This window comes from Arvicola amphibius, chromosome 3 (assembly GCF_903992535.2).
Source record: "Arvicola amphibius chromosome 3, mArvAmp1.2, whole genome shotgun sequence".
Lineage (NCBI taxonomy): Eukaryota > Metazoa > Chordata > Mammalia > Rodentia > Cricetidae > Arvicola > Arvicola amphibius.
The window spans coordinates 162359018-162378637 of record NC_052049.1 but is presented as its reverse complement, the minus strand read 5'-3'; the positions used below and the strand labels follow the sequence as shown (position 1 = coordinate 162378637).

Genomic DNA, 19620 nt, shown 5'->3' with positions numbered 1-19620 from the left:
AAATTATCATTCAATGTCTAGTTTACCTATTAGAACATTTGGTTTCTCTCCTCTGTTATTTAAATATGTGAACATATTCCAATATATAGATATACAAATACACACTTTTAGAGCTCACATAAATGCTGCTGTGGGGTCATTATACACCAATTATTGGTAATAATGTTTCGGGCTTTTTCTGCCATATCAAAGCCGCTAAGCACCATCCCCCGCGCCCCACCATCCCTGCGCTCCATCTAAACGTTTTGTTTCTCTAGACAAAAGGGGTCGGGGTGGGTACTGTTTGGGAGCTAACAGGAGTATCAAAGGTATCACATTAATCGGTCCAGGCTATGGGGTTAAATGCAGCTCTTCACAGCTGGAGTACTAGGCAATTCCACCGCAGGGACGTTTGTTATTGTTTGCACACAGGTCTGTTGCTTTGCGTGGGAGAGACCCAGGAAAGCATCCCACTCAGCCTCGCAGCCTGAGGTGAAGCCAGTTGCGACTCCCAGGAGGACAGGGGGCTCCTAAAAGCCTCCTCATTAAGACTCCTTCGGAAGTCGCGGAAGGCTCTCCCGGGGGAGCTCAGATCTGCCGCAAGCATCCGGCGCAGCCACACAGATCGTACCTGCCTCTACCCGATGCGGCTCACTTGGAGACCGCCAACTCTCCGTCCTCCCTCTCCTCCTCCTGTCCAGCTGCTGACCAGCACCGGCAGGAGCTGGTTGGCCCGGGTCCCACACAGCGCAGAGGCCTGCGGGCCCGCCTCTTGCACCGCGGCCTGTGCTCACCCACCTGATGCTCCTTCACCACTTCGCTGAGGCAGGGATACCGCTCCGAGATCCATCGGTAAAACTTGGGGACTCCCATTTTGACCGTCGACACTAATTCCAGTAGGTGCAAAAACGAAACCAAACGCCCCGCCCGGGCCTACGCCGCCGCCTCCGGCCGTCGCTCGGAGGATGACAACACAAGGTCCGCCAGACCATAGAGCAAGCCGCGGGCCTAGAGGGGCAGGACGGTGTCGGTGGGCGGGGCGTCCTGTCTACCTCGCTGCTTTTCCGTACTCGTTGGTGGCGGCACAAGAGGTGTGACTGCTGTGGTAAACTCAACTTGAAGATACAGATTGGAAGAGGAGTGGACTTGCAGGTGGCATGAAAACAATTGGGAGAATGTACTGGTTAGTTTTATGTCAGCTTGACACATGGGAGAGTCATTGGGAAGAGGAACCTCAACTGAGAAAAATGCTGTCTCCAGATTGGCCTTTGGGAATATTTTGATTAATGATCGATGTGGAGGACCCAGTTCATTGTGGACTGGTGCCACCCTTGGTCCTGAGGTATATGAGAAAGCTGAGTGAGTGAACAAGCCAGAAAGCAGCGTTCCTTCGTGGTTTCGATTCCCGACGCAGGACTGTGATGTGGAGGTGTGTGAGCCGAATAAACCCTTTCCTTCCCAGGTTGCTTTTGGCCATGATGTTTATTACAGCAATAGAAACCCTGAGTAAGAGAGGGTATTGACACTGGATTTTATACTGCGGCTTGCCCTTCTGGGATTGCTAAACTTTTTCAGCACGGACTGGGAAAGTTTCGGTTAGTTTGTGAGGGGAGTTATTTTCTGAGTAATGTAAATCTGCACTAGAGCTTCTTTTAAGAACAACTTCCCAGCGTTTCAAGACTGGGTCATTCCGCTTATCCTCAATTGTTGATACCCTGTGCAAAACAGAGAAACCCACAACAACAAAACAAAAACAAAGAGGCTGCTGTGGCCCCGCGCGCCTATGAACCCAGCACTTAGGAGGCATGTGGGGTCAGAGGTTAGGCTATCCTCAGGTACACGGCAAGTTCAAGGCGATTTTACAACATGAAAGCCTATCTCATCAAAAACTCAAAAAGCATGGTGTAGCATGAAAGTCTTTATCTCAGCACTTGAAGGATGGAGGCAGATCAGGAGTTCTAGGTCTTCTTCACCTACACAAGTTCCAGACTTTATCCTACATGACAATCTGTCACAATCAAACAAGATGAAAGCCACCATGAACATCTCTGTATGTCTTTATCATTATGTGACTTCCATTATGGTAAGTACTTTGGAAGTTACTGAAGTCTTTCCTTTGGTACTGCCTGTCTTCCATGATTAGGATTTGGACAGCATCCATCTTTAGTCAAGAGAACCTTTTGTATATGACTTCACTCTCCATGCAGGACTGTTTAGTCAAGAGAACCTTTTGTATATGACTTCACTCTCCATGCAGGACTGTTTAGTTTTTTTTGTTTTTTTTTTTTTTCGAGACAGGGTTTTTCTGTCTAACCGTCCTGGCGGTCCTCAAACACACTGAGATCCGCCTGCCTCTACCTCCTGAGTGCTGGGATTAAAGACTTGTGCCACCACGGCCCAGCCACTTTTCTTAATGTCTACAAACTTACACAACAAATTGTTTTATTCTTTATTGATCCTATGTAGCCCTGGCTGTCCTAGTACTCACTATATAGATCAGGTTAAACTCACGGAGATCAACCTGCCTCTAATTCCAAAGTACTGGGATCAAAGGTGTGCACCATCACACCCAGCTTGTTTTATTCTTAAGATGTTTCCAAATCTCATGACCTTCACACAGGTTACATTTGTAAAAAAATATGATTTTGCTTTGGGAAATGAAAATCAGGTTGAATTATTTAGATGATAAAGCACTAAACATTGACTGACCTTCTAAGAGGTTAGATTGGCATTGTATTTAGAAAATGATCCTTAAAAATATAGGAATCAATATAGAAAATATATTTTTTAGTAATGAAGAATGAAGTTATATATCATTTGCAAGAAAATGGATGCAAGTGTAGATCACTATATTAAGTGTATTAAGTCAGTCTCAGAGAGATTACATTTTCTTTCATTTATGGTTCCTAAATTTTATATAGCTACTTCAAATCATGTATATATATGGGACATGAAAGCAGAAACACTGTCAAAGGGAACAAAAGAGACTGAGGCAGGAACAGCAGGAAGTATGGGAGGAAGTTTTCAAAGTATATATTTGTATGAAATGATCCTTATGTAATCCAGTACTGTATGTAACAAATATATATACATCAGTGCAAATTAACTATTTAGTTTAAACATGTCTTTATGAACAAACCACCAAAATCAAATTAAAATGGATAAAAAGCACACACATGCACCCCCAACCCATTGGGTACTGAAAACAAGATTGCCTTATTACCCTGACCTTAACTGTTAGCATCAAGGTGTGAGTAGTAAACGTTATGTTCCAGTTTCCACATTTATGCCTTCTGGCTTATTGTGTTTTACCTCATTATACTTATACTCACAGGAGAAAAAAGGCAGAGTTATAGAAGTTTTCATTTATCTGTAATAAATGTATTATTTTGCAATTCTTTTCATTTTAATCTATAAGAAACTGTATAGAAAACAACTAAACACATTAAAAACCTTTAGATTTTAAAATCTTAAGAGAATTTTAAGTATTGTGTTTTCCATCACTACTGTACTGTATATTTCCACATACCAACCATGTGGTAGTGTCTTTAAAATTACAGAATTTTAGGGCTGAGCTGTGGCTCAATGGTAGAACATATATCTAGCATAGTTCAATATTCAGTATCACAAAATAATTACATAGCTGATTTATTTTTCATATTCATGTTTCCTGAGTCTCTCTCTTGATTACATTTTCCTGTATACTAAAAGCTTTATGATGTGAATTTAATGATGTGCTATCATTACCTACAGGGCAGAAGAGGTAGCTCTGTGGACCGGTCCAGTCTAGTTCCTGCCCACATAAAAGTCAATATAACTTGTTGCTGTTCAAATGAAACCTTAAACTAACACTTTGAAAAGGAAATTTATAAAAACTACAAAATGAAATTAGGCTGGCTGGTTCCTTCCAGTTACATTGTTTTTTGATCATGAGAATACAATGTTTTATCTCTCTAGGTGAAATACACAAGAATGTACTAAGAAAGTGTTTTAAGAATTGAATCCATAATTGTTAATACAATCACAGAGAAATACCAGTTTCTCTAAGAATATAAGTAAATGTGTGTTGTAATTTAGACTTAAAGACATACCTCTGATTAGTAACACAGGAATTTCAGATTATTAATATAGTCTTTGAAATAATTTTATTTTACATATATGGGGTCCAACCAAGGTACATCTGACATAGCAAGTTTTCATCAGTAGCTTCTTGTATGAGGTAATGCACATGTCCTTCAATAGATAATGGCAACCCTGTTACTCTATTTTGGGTCTTGATTACACCTTGTAGTCGTTGTTCAATGTCAAGAACATGGGTTTTGGCCTAAAAAAATACAGAAAGTCATTAAGACTACAGACCCAATAACAAGTACTGTTAGTAATTTGGAGCTTCTACTTTTCTTACTACTTAATGTTAGCACCGTTTAACCAAACAATATCCCATTCATAGCAATGAAACCCAGTTAACTTGAGATGCTGGCTTTGATGTTTACAATGATTGACATCTGCTAATCCACATGTTTCTATACTATAAAAATTACCAGGTAACTCTGCACATTACTGTTGGGGAATATTATTTTCAGGTGTGTGACTTTTGTTTACACTGCATTTGTTTAACTCTGTGAAGCTGTGTTACTGTGCCTGTCTAAAACACCCAATGGTCCTAATGGTCAAGTGCAAGGATAGGCATGGCTAGCAGGCAGAGAGTATAAATAGAAGGTGAACTCTGGGAGAAGAGAAGAATGAGGAACAACAGAAGGAGAGGAGAACATCAGCAGCCAGCCATGGAAAAAGAAACAAAGAAAGGTATACAGAAATAGAGAAAGATGCCGGGCAGTGGTGGAGCATGCCTTTAATCTCAGCACTTGGGAGGCAGAGGCAGGCAGATCTCTGTGAGTTCAAGGCCAGCCTGGTCTATAAGAGCTAGTTCCAAGACAGGCACCAAAGCTACAAAGAAACCTTGTCTTGAAAAACACCAAAAAAAAAAAAAAAAAAAAAAAAAAAACAAAAAAAAAACCCCAAAAAAAAAAAAACCCAAAAAGCTGACAAGAAACAAGCCAAGCTTAGATTGGGTGTTCATAGCTAAGAATAAGCCTCTGTATGTGATTTATTTGGGAGCTCTGTGGCAAGTTCTCCAAAAAGTCAAAAGAGTACAACATTACATAATCCACCACAGTTCCAGAAAGGCATTAATTTAAAATATCTGTTTTGAGAACTAGGGATGTAGCATGTGTGTTTAGCACACAAGAGACCCTGGGTTCTATTCCTTTCTACTATCAGAAACAAAATAAAGCAAACAAAAAGTAACCTATTTTGAAATGTTAGCTCTTAAATATTTGAGTGAAGATTCTAATGATGGTAGCAATGCTCTAATGGCTAATAAATTTACATTAGTGCACGCAAAAGGAATTTTAAGTAAACTACTTGGAATTCTTTACAGCTTCTTAAGAAAATGCAAAATTGAAAATGATATTATTAGAAAAGTAATTTTCAGGACAAGGATGAAGCCTGGTGGTATTGAAATTAATTAGAGCATGTACTTAGCATATACAAGGCCTTGGGTTGAATCCAGCATCAAAATGGGGGTAGAGGAGAAAAAGACTCCTCAATGTATTTCTGTCAACTCTAAGGTTGTAGCTAATTTTAGATTCCAATGTAATTAACATTTAGGTCACCAACAGTATTTGGAATCAGATCTCATTTAAAGAGAGAGAAACTATTTGCTTATGCCAAGCTGAAGCTTTTACGAACCTTTTCATTGACAACCTCCCCTGTCTCGTTCAGTGGGGCTTTGGAATGTCCTTTCACTGGCTTACTCCATTCCACGAGAGGATCGTGTAGAAAAGTCTTTAAGACACTAAAATTGAAACAGATATAATATAGTAATAAATTCTTTACCTTTGCAAAAAGAAATCTTACTAAAATAAATATTTAAAAGTAGAATAATCTGGGCAGTGATGGTGCATGCCTTCCAGCACTCGGGAGGCAGAGGCAGGCAGATCTGTGAGTTCAAAGCCAGCCTAGTCTATAAGAGCTAGTTCCAGGACAGGCTCCAAAGCTAAAGAGAAACCCTGTTTCAGAAAAAGAAACAAAACAAAACCCAAAACAAACAACAACAAAAAGTAGAATACACAAAGAATAGGAAGTTAAGGTAATTACAAGTTCTAGGATTATACTACATCTTCATATAGTTTATGTGAAATTATTTTGGGCGGTAGAGGGGTAGGGGTAAGGGAAAGGTAAAGAGGTAAGGAAGAGTCAGATGTTTTTTGAGGAGTAAGATGAATTCTGTGTGACATCTCAAGATATATACTGTTACTTGTTAAATGAGTTTTTATTAACTTCTGCTATGTTCAAGGAATATACAATACCTTCAGTTACCATACAGATTAAGCTCACTTTCTTCTGTGCTCTAGACATCAACCCCAACTACCTATGGGGAAACCTGTTTAGATATATTACAGATATCTCAAACTATATTCAAAACAAAATTCACTGTCTTTTCCTAACTATTTTTCCTATATTCCTAAAGCAGTAACAAATGCCATCTGCAGTCTTGCCCTGGATGGAAAGTGAGCTGTCACCCCCACTCGTGTCCATCTGCCACCCAGGCTCCCTTGTACGGAGTCTGCACACTCACTCCACCTAGTATCTACTACTACTTCACTACTCAGTAACAGTCTGGTTCCCTGATTTTTCTGCAATGCATAATGGATAGTTTTAGTTCCTCTTCCTCTACTTCTTTTAAAACATTTCCTTCTTAGCCGGGCGGTGGTGGCGCACGCCTTTAATCCCAGCACTCGGGAAGCAGAGGCAGGCAGATCTCTGTGAGTTCGAGGCAAGCCTAGTATACAAGAGCTACAGAGAAACCCTGTCTTGAAAAACAAAAACAACACCACACACACACACACACACACACACAAAAGAAAAAAATTCCTTCTTAAAACTCACTAACCTTTTACTTCTCAAAACACTTTTTTCCAGTGCTGGGTCACTTCAAAAGATTTTCCTGACTTTACTAAAAAAAGTGTTGTGTATAGGCTCTCTTAATGATGATTTCCTCTGGGTGAAATGTCCGTTTATCTGTGTTTAACAGAGTATTCTACCAATGTCTATAATTCTGTTTTTAAAAATAAAAGATAACTTTAAAAGTCCTTTAAAAATCTGCTTTTCTGCCAGTTGAGGTGGTGTATGCCACAGCAGGAGGATCATGAGTTCGAGGCCAGCCTGGACTACACATTAAAAAAAAAAATCTGCTTTTCTGAACAGGGGAGGTAACTCAATCAATAGGTGCTTGCTGTACAAGCCTCAAGACCTGAGTTCCGATCTCCAGCACCCGTGTAAAAGGCCAGGAGCACCAGCACTGTCTGTAATTCAGCTGTGATGAGGTGGAGGTGGTGCTGACTGACACTCAGTGGCCAGCCAGTCTAACAAATCAGTGAACTCCATGTTCAGTGAGAATCCCTATCTGAAAGTGGAAAGCAATTAATGAAGATAGCTAATGCTGACCAATAGCCTCCACATGCACAACATAAATTAAAAGTGAAAAACTGACTGCCCTCTCTTCTCTCCCCTTCTCTTTCCCCTTCCCCCCCTCCCCCCCTCCCTCCCTCCTTCCCTCCCTCCCTCCCTCCCTCCCCCTCTCTCTCTCCCTCCCTCCCCCTCTCTCGCTCTCACTCTCTCTCTCTCTCTCTCTCTCTCTCTCTCTCTCTATCTCTCTCTCTCTCTCTCTCTCTCTCTCTCTCTCTCTCTGTTTTTTCGAGACAAGGTTTCTCTGTAGCTTTGGAGCCTGTCCTGGAACTAGCTCTTGTAGACCAGGCTGGCCTCGAACTCAGAGATCCGCCTTCCTCTGCCTCCCGAGTGCTGGGATTAAAGGCGTGCGCCACCACCTGGCTGCCTTATCTCTTAAGATCAACAAAATTCACCTTGCTCCATCTAGTACCTGTTGATTAAACCCCAGCAATTAGCTGAGTTGCTGATGTAGAGGGAAAACCTGTAGGTATCCACAAAGTAACTCCTCAGAGCCAATGTAGCCCAGTAGGCTTCAGGACAAGAGCAGCTCTACTGTAAACTAGCAATCAACAACAAAAATAAAATTGATAGAAAAGTTGTGCATGACGTGTGGAGGGAAGAGGACAACCTCAGGGGTTGGCCCTAAGGTGCCTTTCACCAAAAAGGGTCTCTCGTTGGCCAATTTTGCTATGTAGGCCAGACTAACTGGCTAGCAAACTCCAGTCTTCTGCTTGTCTTCGCTTCCTGTCTTACCATTGATGCTATTATAGGTGCTTGCCACAAAACCCAGGTCATACGGATCCTGGAGATCCGAACTCAGATCCTCACACTTGTGAGGCAGGTGCTTTATGAACTGAACCATCTCTCAAATAAGGAATGAAGCTTTGGAAAAAAAACTGTGCATGCATACACAGTATAGAAGCCTAGGGAGGCCAGAATCATGGATTCCCTTGTTCCCTTGGAGTTAGAGTTACAGGCAGTTGTTAGCTGCCTGACATGGGTGATTGGAATTCAATTTGGGTCTTCTACAAGAGCAGTATGTGTTTTTAGCCAATGAGCCATCACCCTCTGGCAGGAAAGCAACTTTTAGAAATGGTTAAGGGCATTGACTATGCTTTCAGAGGACAATTCCCAGTACCATCATGGCAGCTCATAACTGCCTATGGTTCCAGTTCAAAGGGATCAAACACCCTCTTTTGGCCTACATAGGCACCACAAACACACATGTAGTGTGCACAAACATATATTCAGACAAATACCCACTCACATAAAATAAAAATTTAAAAAGCGAGAGAAAATATTTCTTGATCATATATATGTCAGAAGGTTCTTGTATCCATAATAAGTAAAGAAGTCAATTTAATACAATGCAAGTATAAAAGACAGTCCAATTAAAAAACAGGCAAAGGAGACATGCAAAGTGGTATGTGTCTATAGTCCTAGCTACTAGAGATGCCGAGGCAGGAGGATAGATTGAGTCCAGGAGTTTAAGGACAGATTAGGTTAACATAGCAAGACACACCCATAATAGAATAATATGCTAATGATTTGAATATATATTCCTAAAAAGACATACAAATGCTAATAAGGGAACAAAAAGCCAATGCTGAACATTCATGGACATTAGAAAAATATAAATTAAAACTACAATGGAATACTACTTCACCCCCAGTATGATGATTTAAATAATAATGACACCTTCAATGCTGGTCAAGAGGTGGAGAAATGGAAACTCACATACATTACTAATGGAATTATAGTTTTTATAGTTGCTGATAGTTATTCAAAGTACTGTGATTCCACAGTTCCATCCCAGGCATACACAAAAGAACTGATAATATTTGTCCACATAGAGCTTTTGCACAAAATTCATAGCCATGCTATTCATAATAGCCAAAAGGTAGGACCAATACAAAAATGTCAATTAGCTGATGATTGAATAATAAAACACTGTATCATTCATATAACAAAACACTACTTGGTAATTAAAAAGAATGAAGTACTTAATCATGAACCTGGAAACTACTATGATACATTAAAAAAGACAGACTCAAAAGGCCACAAATTATGTGATCAAACTGATATTAAATGTCAGTGTAATGGTTTGTCCTGCCCCTGTAAGAGACAAGTCCCACCCACTCCCTCCCCTGTCCACTGCCTAAGTAGGCAGATCTTCCTTCCACTTCAGGCCTGAGCTCTATCCCTTTCTGTCTCTATCTCCAGGAGGCAACTTAAACTTATGCCTCATTCCCTTTCCCCACTTCTCCCCTTTCGACTTTGATTCTCTCTCTCTCTCTCTCTCTCTCTCTCTCTCTCTCTCTCTCTCTCTCTCTCTCTCTCTCTCTCTCTCTCTCTCTCTCTCTCTCTCCTACCTCTCTCTGTTCTTCCCTCTTCTCCCCTCCCTTCCCTTCCATTACTCACTAAATAAATATTCAACCTCATTCTGCATGGCGTGCCTATCCTTCTAGGTCTCTCACCCACCACGCGGCTCCATGCCTAGGACCCGCTGGCCCTCATGTCCTGCAGGCCACTGGGGGCTCCCTGCCTGGGCTGGCTGCCTTCATGGCCCACAGTGGTTGCAGTAACTCGGGGAACAGTGCCATTTTACTTAAACCATTACAATAGGAAATCCAGAGATAGGTGTGTATTAGTGGAAATGGAAAGGAGTAAGAAGTTGAGTCTGATCGTTAATGCTACAAAAGTGTCTTGTGGGTGGGCGAGATGGCTTAACTGTTAAAGGGTAGGCTCACAACCAAAAAATAAGTTTTGTATCAAAAATATCTTAAAATTAGAGAAGGCAAATGGATTAGTAATTATGGGACTATACAAAAACACACTAAAAACTGGAGTGTTTTTTGGGGGGAGGAGCACACCTTACTGCATAGCAATGCCTGGCCTGGAACTCAGTATGTAGATCAGGATGGCATAGAACTCGCATTATTCTCTCTTTCAGTGGGACGACAAGCATGAACCATCATTCCAAGCCTTAAGTTATTATTTTTAAAAATATACTTTAGCTAACATGAAGTGGTTTCCATATAAAGAAAATGTATTAAGGGATTGGTATCTACACTAGTAGATTATATACAAAGCACAGATGATTTACCTCATTAAAGGTTCTCTCTGATCCCTCATCAGCCTCAGTGTAACTTCACATGCTCTTCGAAACAGACCCTCTGTTCCCATAGGACCCATTCCATTAACCATATTATGAGTCAGGCGAAATGGTACAATTTCTGGAACTTCAAAAGTTTCTCCCTTAAAAACAAATAGTTTTATTATATGGTAATAATAAACATAAAACCTTTGTGCAAAGAGTTTGGAACTTCATGTCTAGATTCCTTTAGGAAAGAGAAAAAAATATCATCCAAATATTTATGTAATTACATTAGAGGCATCTCTTGAAAAGAGCCTTATAACTCTGCGCTCCTTTTTGGGCAATTTGAAATCATGGATTGATCTTAGATAAAATCAAGAAGATGAATGAATTCAGATTCTACAGCTTAGTATACTGAATATTGCTATAAAGAATATTTATGCATTCAATATTTAGTCTCAATAATAGTATATAATTTTTCCCACGTCTTTCTTTCCTCCTTTTTCTTATTTTCTTTTTACAACTATCACTTTAAAATAGGAAATAGCCAGACTTTTCCTTCCGAAAGGGAAAGAAACAACTTAGTCCAGCTGTTCATTTTCTGACATTATTGATCATGTCTCTTCCATAATTCTTTTAGCCCTCTAAACAGTTATCCTAAATTCCCCTTTTGTATAGTCTGATCTATACCACTTATTATTTTTTCTTTTCAGCTGAGTCTATGAACTTTTTCATCTTCCTTTAATAGTTAATGCAACCCAAAAAAAGATAGGGTTAAAGAAACCGAGATGACCTTCTAATCTTCCTCGAGAACTGTAATTGTAGATAATTACAGAAGTTTTTAGAGATGTAACCAATAGCTTTTAATTTGTTCTGAAGGACCCATCCTGATACTGTTTGTTATAGCTTTTAATATTTAATTGCTAGAGCTTGAATTCAGGGCCTAGCAAATGCTAGGTAAGTGCACCAATGAACTATCCCAGCCTGATACTTTTTCTTTAACCAGGATCATTCTCATATACTGTCAGATTTGGAAATATTAAACAATCTGACTTTATGAAAGTAGTGCTTGTAAAATGAACTTATCTGCTCATGTTTATGTAACTTAAGTCAGAACTTAAAATTCTTGCTAGCTTTCTACATCATTCTTTCAAATTCTAATAGGTATAGCTAGGGAGAGCAATAGTAGGGGAGAGAAAATTCCAGGGAATATATCTAATTAACTGAAGTCACATCATACCTTATTAAAAAGACAGTTGAAGTCTACATGTACACATTCACCAGTAAGAGAATCAAAAAGAATGTTTTCGCCATGACGATCTCCAAGCCCCAGAATATAGCCAACCATTGACATGACTGCAGTAGAACGGCAATATGCAGATCTACTACTGTACCTAAAGAAATACAATGCTTGTTAAATACTTTGTGCCAGATTTAGTAAAAAAAAAAAAAAAAAAATCAAAATTTTAAAATAAACATTCAACCATAATAATGTATTATATTCTTGGTAACTTGCCATGATGTAGGATCAGGAAATGTTCTCAGAAACCACTCATGAAAAACAGGAGGGTGCCTGGGAAGGAGTAATTCTCGGAAAACTTTGCGTTTTTCAGATAAAGCCGCTGACTTTGGTAGCATACACTGGCGAAGCTCCTTTCCTGTCATATATACGCCTACAAAGCAGAATGATTTTAAATTGTTCACACAGCCAAATTAGAAAATAAGCAAAAATAATTTTTGTTAAAATATTATTGAAGTGTCAGGTTTTACTCCAACTGAAAAGAATGGAAAAATACCAGTTATGCATCTAAATGGTTATAACTTGACAGCATAACAAAATAATAAACTCTATTATTTTTCTTTAGTATTTATCAATATTTCCATTGATGGACATCAATGGAAACAAATAAAAAAAATTATGATCAAATAACTCCAGAATATAAGATCCAAAAAAATTAAGGTGATCACTCTGGGCTGTGAAAATGCTGCTACCCTTACCAAAATTATAGTAACCTATTTTATCAAGATGTCATATTGGGGTAAATTGAACCACCAGTTAGAAGGACACACTGGTATTCTGAAATAATTTAAAGCTAGTCTATGAAATTCTTGGGTTACTGTGGGCTCGTTGAAATAGGTGTGGCCTTGTTGGAGGAAGTATGTCATTGTGGGGGTGGGCTTTGATGTCTTTTGCTCAGGCTTTGTTCAGTGTCTCAGTCCACTTTCTGTTGTCTTCTGATCAAGATGTGGCCAGCACCATGTCTGCCTGCACACTGCCATGCTCCCTACATCATGATAATGGATTTAACCTCTGAAACTGTAAGCAATCTACCCCAATTAAATGTTTTAATTTATAAGAGTTGCTGTGGTCATGGGGTCTCTTCACAGCAATAGAAACTCTAACAAAGACAGTTACCATTACTACTGTTATTTAAATCTAGGTCTCATTCTATAGCTAGGGGTAGCTTGGAACTTAAGAAATTTATTTTGTAAACCAGGTGGTTCTTGAACTTTTGCATATCATTCTTCTGCATCCTGAGTGCTGATATTGTGCCACTATACCCTATATGTTTTTGCCTCTGGTTTCTTTTCTTTTCTTTTCTTTTTTTTTTTTTTGAGACAGGGTATCACTATGTTGCTCTAGATAGCCTGGAACTCACTATGTAGACCAGCCAACCTTAAACTCAAAGAGACCTGCCTGCCTCTCCCTCCTGGGAGAGGATTAAGAGATTAAAGGAATTCAACCATGCCTAGCATGTAACTAATTTTGTATGTTTGTTGTGAGACAGGGCCTCACTATGGAGCCCTGGCTGTCTTAGAACTTACTATGTAGACTAGACTGGCTTTGAACTCACAGATATCTACCTGCCTATGCCTACCAAGTGCTGGCAATAAAGGTGTATGCTAACATGCTTGGTGCTGACATGTTACTGATTCTTAACTTTAGACTGAAAGTCATCTGGATACTATTTCTTATGGACAAGCATCTGATTTGAGATTTTCAGCCTCATTTGTTGTATGGTTCTACTTATAAGATGAATCTTTAACATTTGAACGAGTTTTTTCAGTTCCAGATGTTCATTCACCATGTGAAGTTTAACTAGTTATTTAGATAGTTGGGCTTGTTAATAATAACAATGAAATGATCTATAGAACATGCTTAGTTTAATACCCACACTATAGTAATTTATCAGTACTAATTGTTATGGACTATATTGTGTTCCTTAAAAAAGTATGTTAAATAGCTGGGTGGTGGCACATGACTTTAATTCCAGCACTCAGGGGGCAAGAGACAGGAGGATTTCTGTGAGTACAAGGCCAGTCTGGTCTACAAAGTAAGTACCAGGATGGTCAGGACTACATAGTGAGACCTTGTCTAAAAAACAAAACCTTCCAAAAATTTGTTCATTTATTTGAAAACATGGTCTTTGCAGACAGAACCAGGTTAAGAAGAGTTCATTAAGGTAGAATTATAATTCAATAATCTAAGAACTGGTATTATTGTAGTAGACAAAAGGAAACTCAGGCCAGGGAGATGGTTGAACTGCCTGCTTTATAAACACGAGGATCTGAGTTCAGATCCTTGGAACACAAGTACGCTGGATGCAGATGTGCATGTTTATCATCCCAGTGTTCCCAGAGCAAGATGGGGGTAGAGACTGGAGAATTTCTGGAAGCCCAAGGCCATGTAGCCTGGCCTCTGCAGCAACAAGAAACGCTGTCCCAGAGAAGGCAGAAGGTGAAGACTGACACTGTAGGTCACCTCAGGCCTTCTACATGCACACTGTAATTCTGCCATACTGTGAACACATGTACACAGATTTTTAAAAAGATAAAGATTAAAATATACTGTATACATGTATGGAATTGTTAACTAAAATAGTCAAATAAGAAAAAAAGAGGCATGTTTGGAGGTGCACACCTATAGGCCCAGCACTTTGGGAGGCAGAGGCAGGTGGATCTCTGAGTTTGAAGCCATCCTAGTCTACATAGTAAGAGCCTATATCAAAAAGAAACAAAACAACAATAACAGAAAATAGCTATGTAACAATACAGAAATCTGATCAGTTATTTTTCTGTATTATAAAGTTCCTATGCTTTTCTCTTCAAAATTAACAAGTAACTCAGGAAAAAGGATTTGAGACCACAAATGACCTGTTTCTTACCATACGTTTGCCTTATTTTATTCTTTTAAAATTTTGAGACATAGTGTCATTCTGCAGCCACAGCTGACACTAAACTCATAACCATCCAATCTTGGCTTTCCTGAGTGCTGGGATTATAGGCAAGCAACACCACACTTAATTAACATTGACCCATTTACAATCATTGCCTATGACATCAATTCCTATGGTGTTTGCTAGTTAGTAATATTTTATTTCCTCAGTCCTGCATTTATCCATTACAATTTTAATATAAAAAAGAGCTTTTTCTATTCACTTATGAAAGTATTTGTTTACATCAGTATAAAGGTATACTTATTTTATTTCCTGAATTATAATTAATAACTATCAATATTATTTTTGCAAAAGTTACCTCAAGTTAGGTCAGTCTTCTAATCTAACCAAATACTTCCCTTTCTCTGATAATAGGAAAATGCTCATATTCATAGAATATTTACTTATTTGCTAAAGGCACATGAAATAATTTCAGAATTGCTAACAAATAAATACTTCAGAAAAATAAAATATTCAGGGTTTTTTTTTTCTTGTAAGCAACCTCAAAAGTTTTTCCCATTGAAAAAAGAGTTCAAAGGAAGGAAAAAAGAAAGAAGACCTTACATGCTTTTGTATATAGAATATAAAGTTCACTAGGTTTAAGTAAAATATGTGCATTGTTATGATAAAGAAGTATTACATTTGTATTTCACCTGCTTGTAGCTAACAAATTCATAGTATACACTTCCACTGTAAAAATGAATATAATACCCTTTTCTTTATATAATTTGGTAAGAATAGGTCTCAAGCCAGCAGTGTTGTTCACCCATTCAATAATCCCACACTCATCGTTCAGTGGAATGACTGCGTATGTTCGGATATGAAGTTCTCTTCGACGGGATTCTGCATCTTTTCTTAGACTCTGGGAAAAACATAGAAATGAAAAAATAGAATTCAAATTCATATTATGTCAAATATTGTTCACTTCCTAGGAAAGTGCGGATGGAAGCTTTTAATGAATAATTCTGAAAGAGGAGGAAGCTATAGGGTCATGTCCCTATTCTACTTCTTTCCATCCTTTCTTCCTTTTTTTTTTTTTTTTTTTTTTTTTTGTTTTTTGAGACAGGGTTTCTCTGTAGCTTTGGAGCCAGTCCTGGAACTAGCTCTTGTAGGCTGGCCTCGAACTCACAGAGATCTGCCTGCCTCTGCCTCTGCCTCTGCCTCATGAGTGCTGGGATTAAAGGTGTGTGCTACCATCACCCGGCTGGAACCACTTCTTTTTAATTCTTCACTATGAATGTAACAGAATACCATATTTGAAAGACAGTAATTGTAGCCATAACAACAAAATACTATTGTTTTATTTTCTCCTGCATTACAGATATCATTAATGTTAAGTATTTAAGCATAGATATTGATGTTTAATTTTATCTAAAAACTAAAAGAAATCCTTACTATTATCTTCCTAACACTGAAAAAGTAATAAGGAATCATACTATCTATTTAAAACAAAAAAGCCTAGGATAATCATCAGGTAAGCTTTATCCAGCAATTGATGGGAGCAAAGGCAGAGACCCACATCAAAATATTAGGCAAAGCTTGGTGAATCCTGCAGAAGAGGGTAAGGAAGGACTATAAGAGACAGAGGGGTCAAGACATCACAATAAAATGGCCAACAGAATCAACAACCAGTTGATACTCACAGTGATTCAACAGACAGGAAGCCTATATGGGTCTGACATATACCCTATGCATACATGTTACAGTTGTATACCTTGGTGTTCCTGGGGGACTCTTAACAGTGGAAGAGGGGGCTGTCTCTGACTCTTTTGCCTGCTTTTGGGACCTTTCCCCTCCTACTGGCTTGTCTTGTTCATCCTTGATATGAGGGGAAGTACCTAGTTTTAGTATAACTTGACATGCCATGATCTATTAATATCTTTGGGACCTGCCCTCTTCTGAAGGGAAAAAGAGGAGTAGATCTGGGGGAGAGGGATGTGGTGGGGGAGAGGGATGTGGTGGGGAGAGGGATGTGGTGGGGGAAAGGCACTGGGAGGGGAGAACAGAAACTACATTTGGGATGCAACATATGAGAGAATAAATTTTTAAAAAAATTATAAAAAAACCTTATTAATGCATGTAATATCTGTGTATATACAGTTTAAATTCTCTTGTCTAGGCTGATAATGCTCCCCTTCAAGGGGAAATGATGGAATATATCAAAAAATAAAATAATTATAGTAAAAACTTAAGAAAAAAGCAAGAGTTGTATGATATTAAAATTTCCCTTCCTTCCTTTTTTTTTTTTTTTTTGTTTTTCAAGACAGGGTTTCTCTTGGCTATCCTGGAACTCACTCTGTAGACCAGGCTGGCTTCGAACTCACAGAGATTCGTCTGGTATTAAAGGAATACCAGAATTAAATTAAATTAAATTTAAAATTAAAATTAAATTTAAATTAATTTAAATTTAAATTTAAAATTAAATTTAAATTAAATTAAAACCGGAATCTCTGAACATGGCTGACAATGAGGGCTGACTGAGAAGCCAAGGACAATGGCACTGGGTTTTGATTCTACTGCATGTACTGGCTTTGTGGGAGCCTAGTCTGTTTGGATGCTCACCTTCCTAGACCTGGATGGAGAGGGAGGACCTTGGACTTCCCACAGGGCAGGGAACCCTGACTGCTCTTTGGAATGGAGAGGGAGGGGGAGTAGGAATAGGGAGAGGGGAAGGGAAATGGGAGGAGGTGGAAATTTTTAATAAAAAAAGGCAACAAAATATATGACTATATACTGCAAAAATTTAAGCATCTCTGCATGCACATCATACCTTAGAAAAGTTGTATTAATTTTTAAAAGGAAGAAAGAGAAAAGCATACAAAGAAATATTATAGCACCCTGGTCTGGTGGGAAAGTTAAAAAAAAAAAAAAGGTATGTGCCACCAGTGCCCGGCTTCATAGTCTTTAATTTTAACAGTTTTATTTCAAAGTTATCATCTGGTAGAAAGCGTTACGTCTCATTTGATGAATCCTGATATATCAGGTACGGACAAAAAGTAGAATGTTTAATTCTGGAACTTTCTGAAGGAAGTTTAGCACATTTTTCTAACAATTACCCTGTTTCTCTCAGAAACACGATCAACTGACCATAAAACACCATTCAAGCCAGTCGGGAAATATATATATATCGGAAATCCCAGCACTGAGAGGTGGAGACAAGAGATCCAGACTACAAGGTCACCCATGGCTACAAAGCCAATTCAAGGACAATCTGGTACCTCAAATTAAAAAGTAAAAAGAACAAAAACACAACGAAAGAAGCACCCCAACCCCAGCAAAACAAACAAAAAAACCTTTAAGAATAAGTAGTTGTCACCAATGCTAGCAAACAGTATGACATAATCTCATGTACAAATTGGTGTCTAACCAATGTGGTTAGAAACTTTGTTTTTCTTTGACTATGCTCACAGGAAACCTTAACAATAGTATTAAAACTTACTACAATGAAGTTAACAAACTAAAGCCAGCCAATCTGACACTTAAATTAGAAAAACATTGAAAGAGTTCTGGTATTAAGGGTTTAATCATCTATGAAGAAACATTTATCCAAGTAACATTTTAAGTAAAAATTAGTTCTCACTATATTGCCTTTGAAGTGATCATATAGTATTAACTTTATTGTCTTTTGGGAGGAGGGGCAGGGGAAGCTTAAGCCCAGACCTCAGCATTCATATCCAACTTTCTCAGCCCATAACTGTTTATGCTATGTAGTTATAAATGTCTGGCTCAAGAATAATTCAAAATAGACAAGACTATATAATTGACTTTTTATCTTGAGACTGGGTCTTGTTTACAAAATTTACTAATCAAAAAATTGAATTCCATTAGTCTACCATCCTAAAGTCATTTTTATCTTACATATCATGATGCATTTGACTTTTTAAACTTTTTTGTTTATTTATTTTTATTTTATGTGCATTGGTATTTTGCCTTCATTTCAAATATGTCTGGGTGAGGGTGTCAGGTCTGGAACTGAAGTTAATCGGAGATAGCTGTGAGCTGCCCTGTGGTGCTGAGAATTGAACTCAGGTCCTCTAGAGGAGCAGTCAGTGCTCTTAACCTCTGAAACATATCTCCAGCCCCGCATTTGACTTTTTTAACAGAGATCTTTGGCTTCTGAACAGAAACAAGAATTTTTACCTAAAGATGATGAATGCTACATTTAAATCAAGGGCAAGCTTATTTGTAGCCTGTCTATGCTGGAAACATTCCTTCTTCAGGCTCATAAATGGTACTCCCACCACCACTCCTGCTAATATTAAGCCTTGAAGCAGATTTCCCATATTTCTTTGAAACAGCAAGCACTTAACCAATAGGAAGGAAAAAAATGCTCATGATTACTTCTGAACAGTAATGCAAACAGAACCCGCTTTTATTTTTTTCTAGGACTGAAAATGAAAGAGTAAATCTAGATAAGTAGAGAGTTCTTTTGTTTTTTATTTTTTTTTATTTTTTTATTTTTATTTTTATTTTTTGTTTTTTGAGACAGGGTTTCTCTGTAGCTTTGGAGCCAGTCCTGGAACTAGCTCTTGTAGACCAGGCTGGCCTCGAACTCACAGAGATCCGCCTGCCTCTGCCTCCTGAGTGCTGGAGATACTTTTTATACAAAACCATTAAATGGAAAATATTTTCCTTCATTAAATAATGACTTATAGGGGCTAGAGAGATGGCTCAGAGGTTAATAGCACTGGTTCCTCTTTCAGAGGATCGGGTTCAATTCCCAGCATCCACATGGCAGCTCACAACTGTCTGTAACTCCAGTTCCAGGGAATCTGACACCTTCACACCAATGCCCATGAAATAAGTTAAATAAAT

The 19620-nt window shown here is 38.5% G+C and overlaps 2 protein-coding genes across 6 annotated transcripts in view; both read right to left on the bottom strand.

The window, feature by feature from the left end:
* Positions 1-946, bottom strand: part of Xrn1 (5'-3' exoribonuclease 1) — a 92701-nt gene extending 91755 nt beyond the window's left edge. For all 4 annotated transcript variants that reach the window (XR_005284675.1, XM_038322976.1, XM_038322977.1 and 1 more), the window contains exon 1: positions 778-946. Coding sequence is in view for 3 of the 4 variants with exons in the window: in XM_038322976.1 (XP_038178904.1) it covers positions 778-852 (75 nt within the window). In the remaining variant the exon portion in view is untranslated. The remainder of the gene's footprint in view (positions 1-777) is intronic.
* Positions 947-4107: 3161 nt separating this feature from the next.
* Positions 4108-19620, bottom strand: part of Atr (ATR serine/threonine kinase) — a 115243-nt gene continuing 99730 nt past the window's right edge. For both annotated transcript variants that reach the window (XM_038321928.2, XM_038321929.2), the window contains exons 42-47: positions 15517-15667; positions 12105-12261; positions 11829-11982; positions 10598-10749; positions 5731-5836; positions 4108-4303 (exon numbers count right to left, since the gene is read on the bottom strand). In XM_038321928.2, coding sequence (XP_038177856.1) covers positions 4130-4303; positions 5731-5836; positions 10598-10749; positions 11829-11982; positions 12105-12261; positions 15517-15667 — 894 coding nt within the window. In that variant the 3' untranslated portion in view covers positions 4108-4129. The remainder of the gene's footprint in view (positions 4304-5730; positions 5837-10597; positions 10750-11828; positions 11983-12104; positions 12262-15516; positions 15668-19620) is intronic.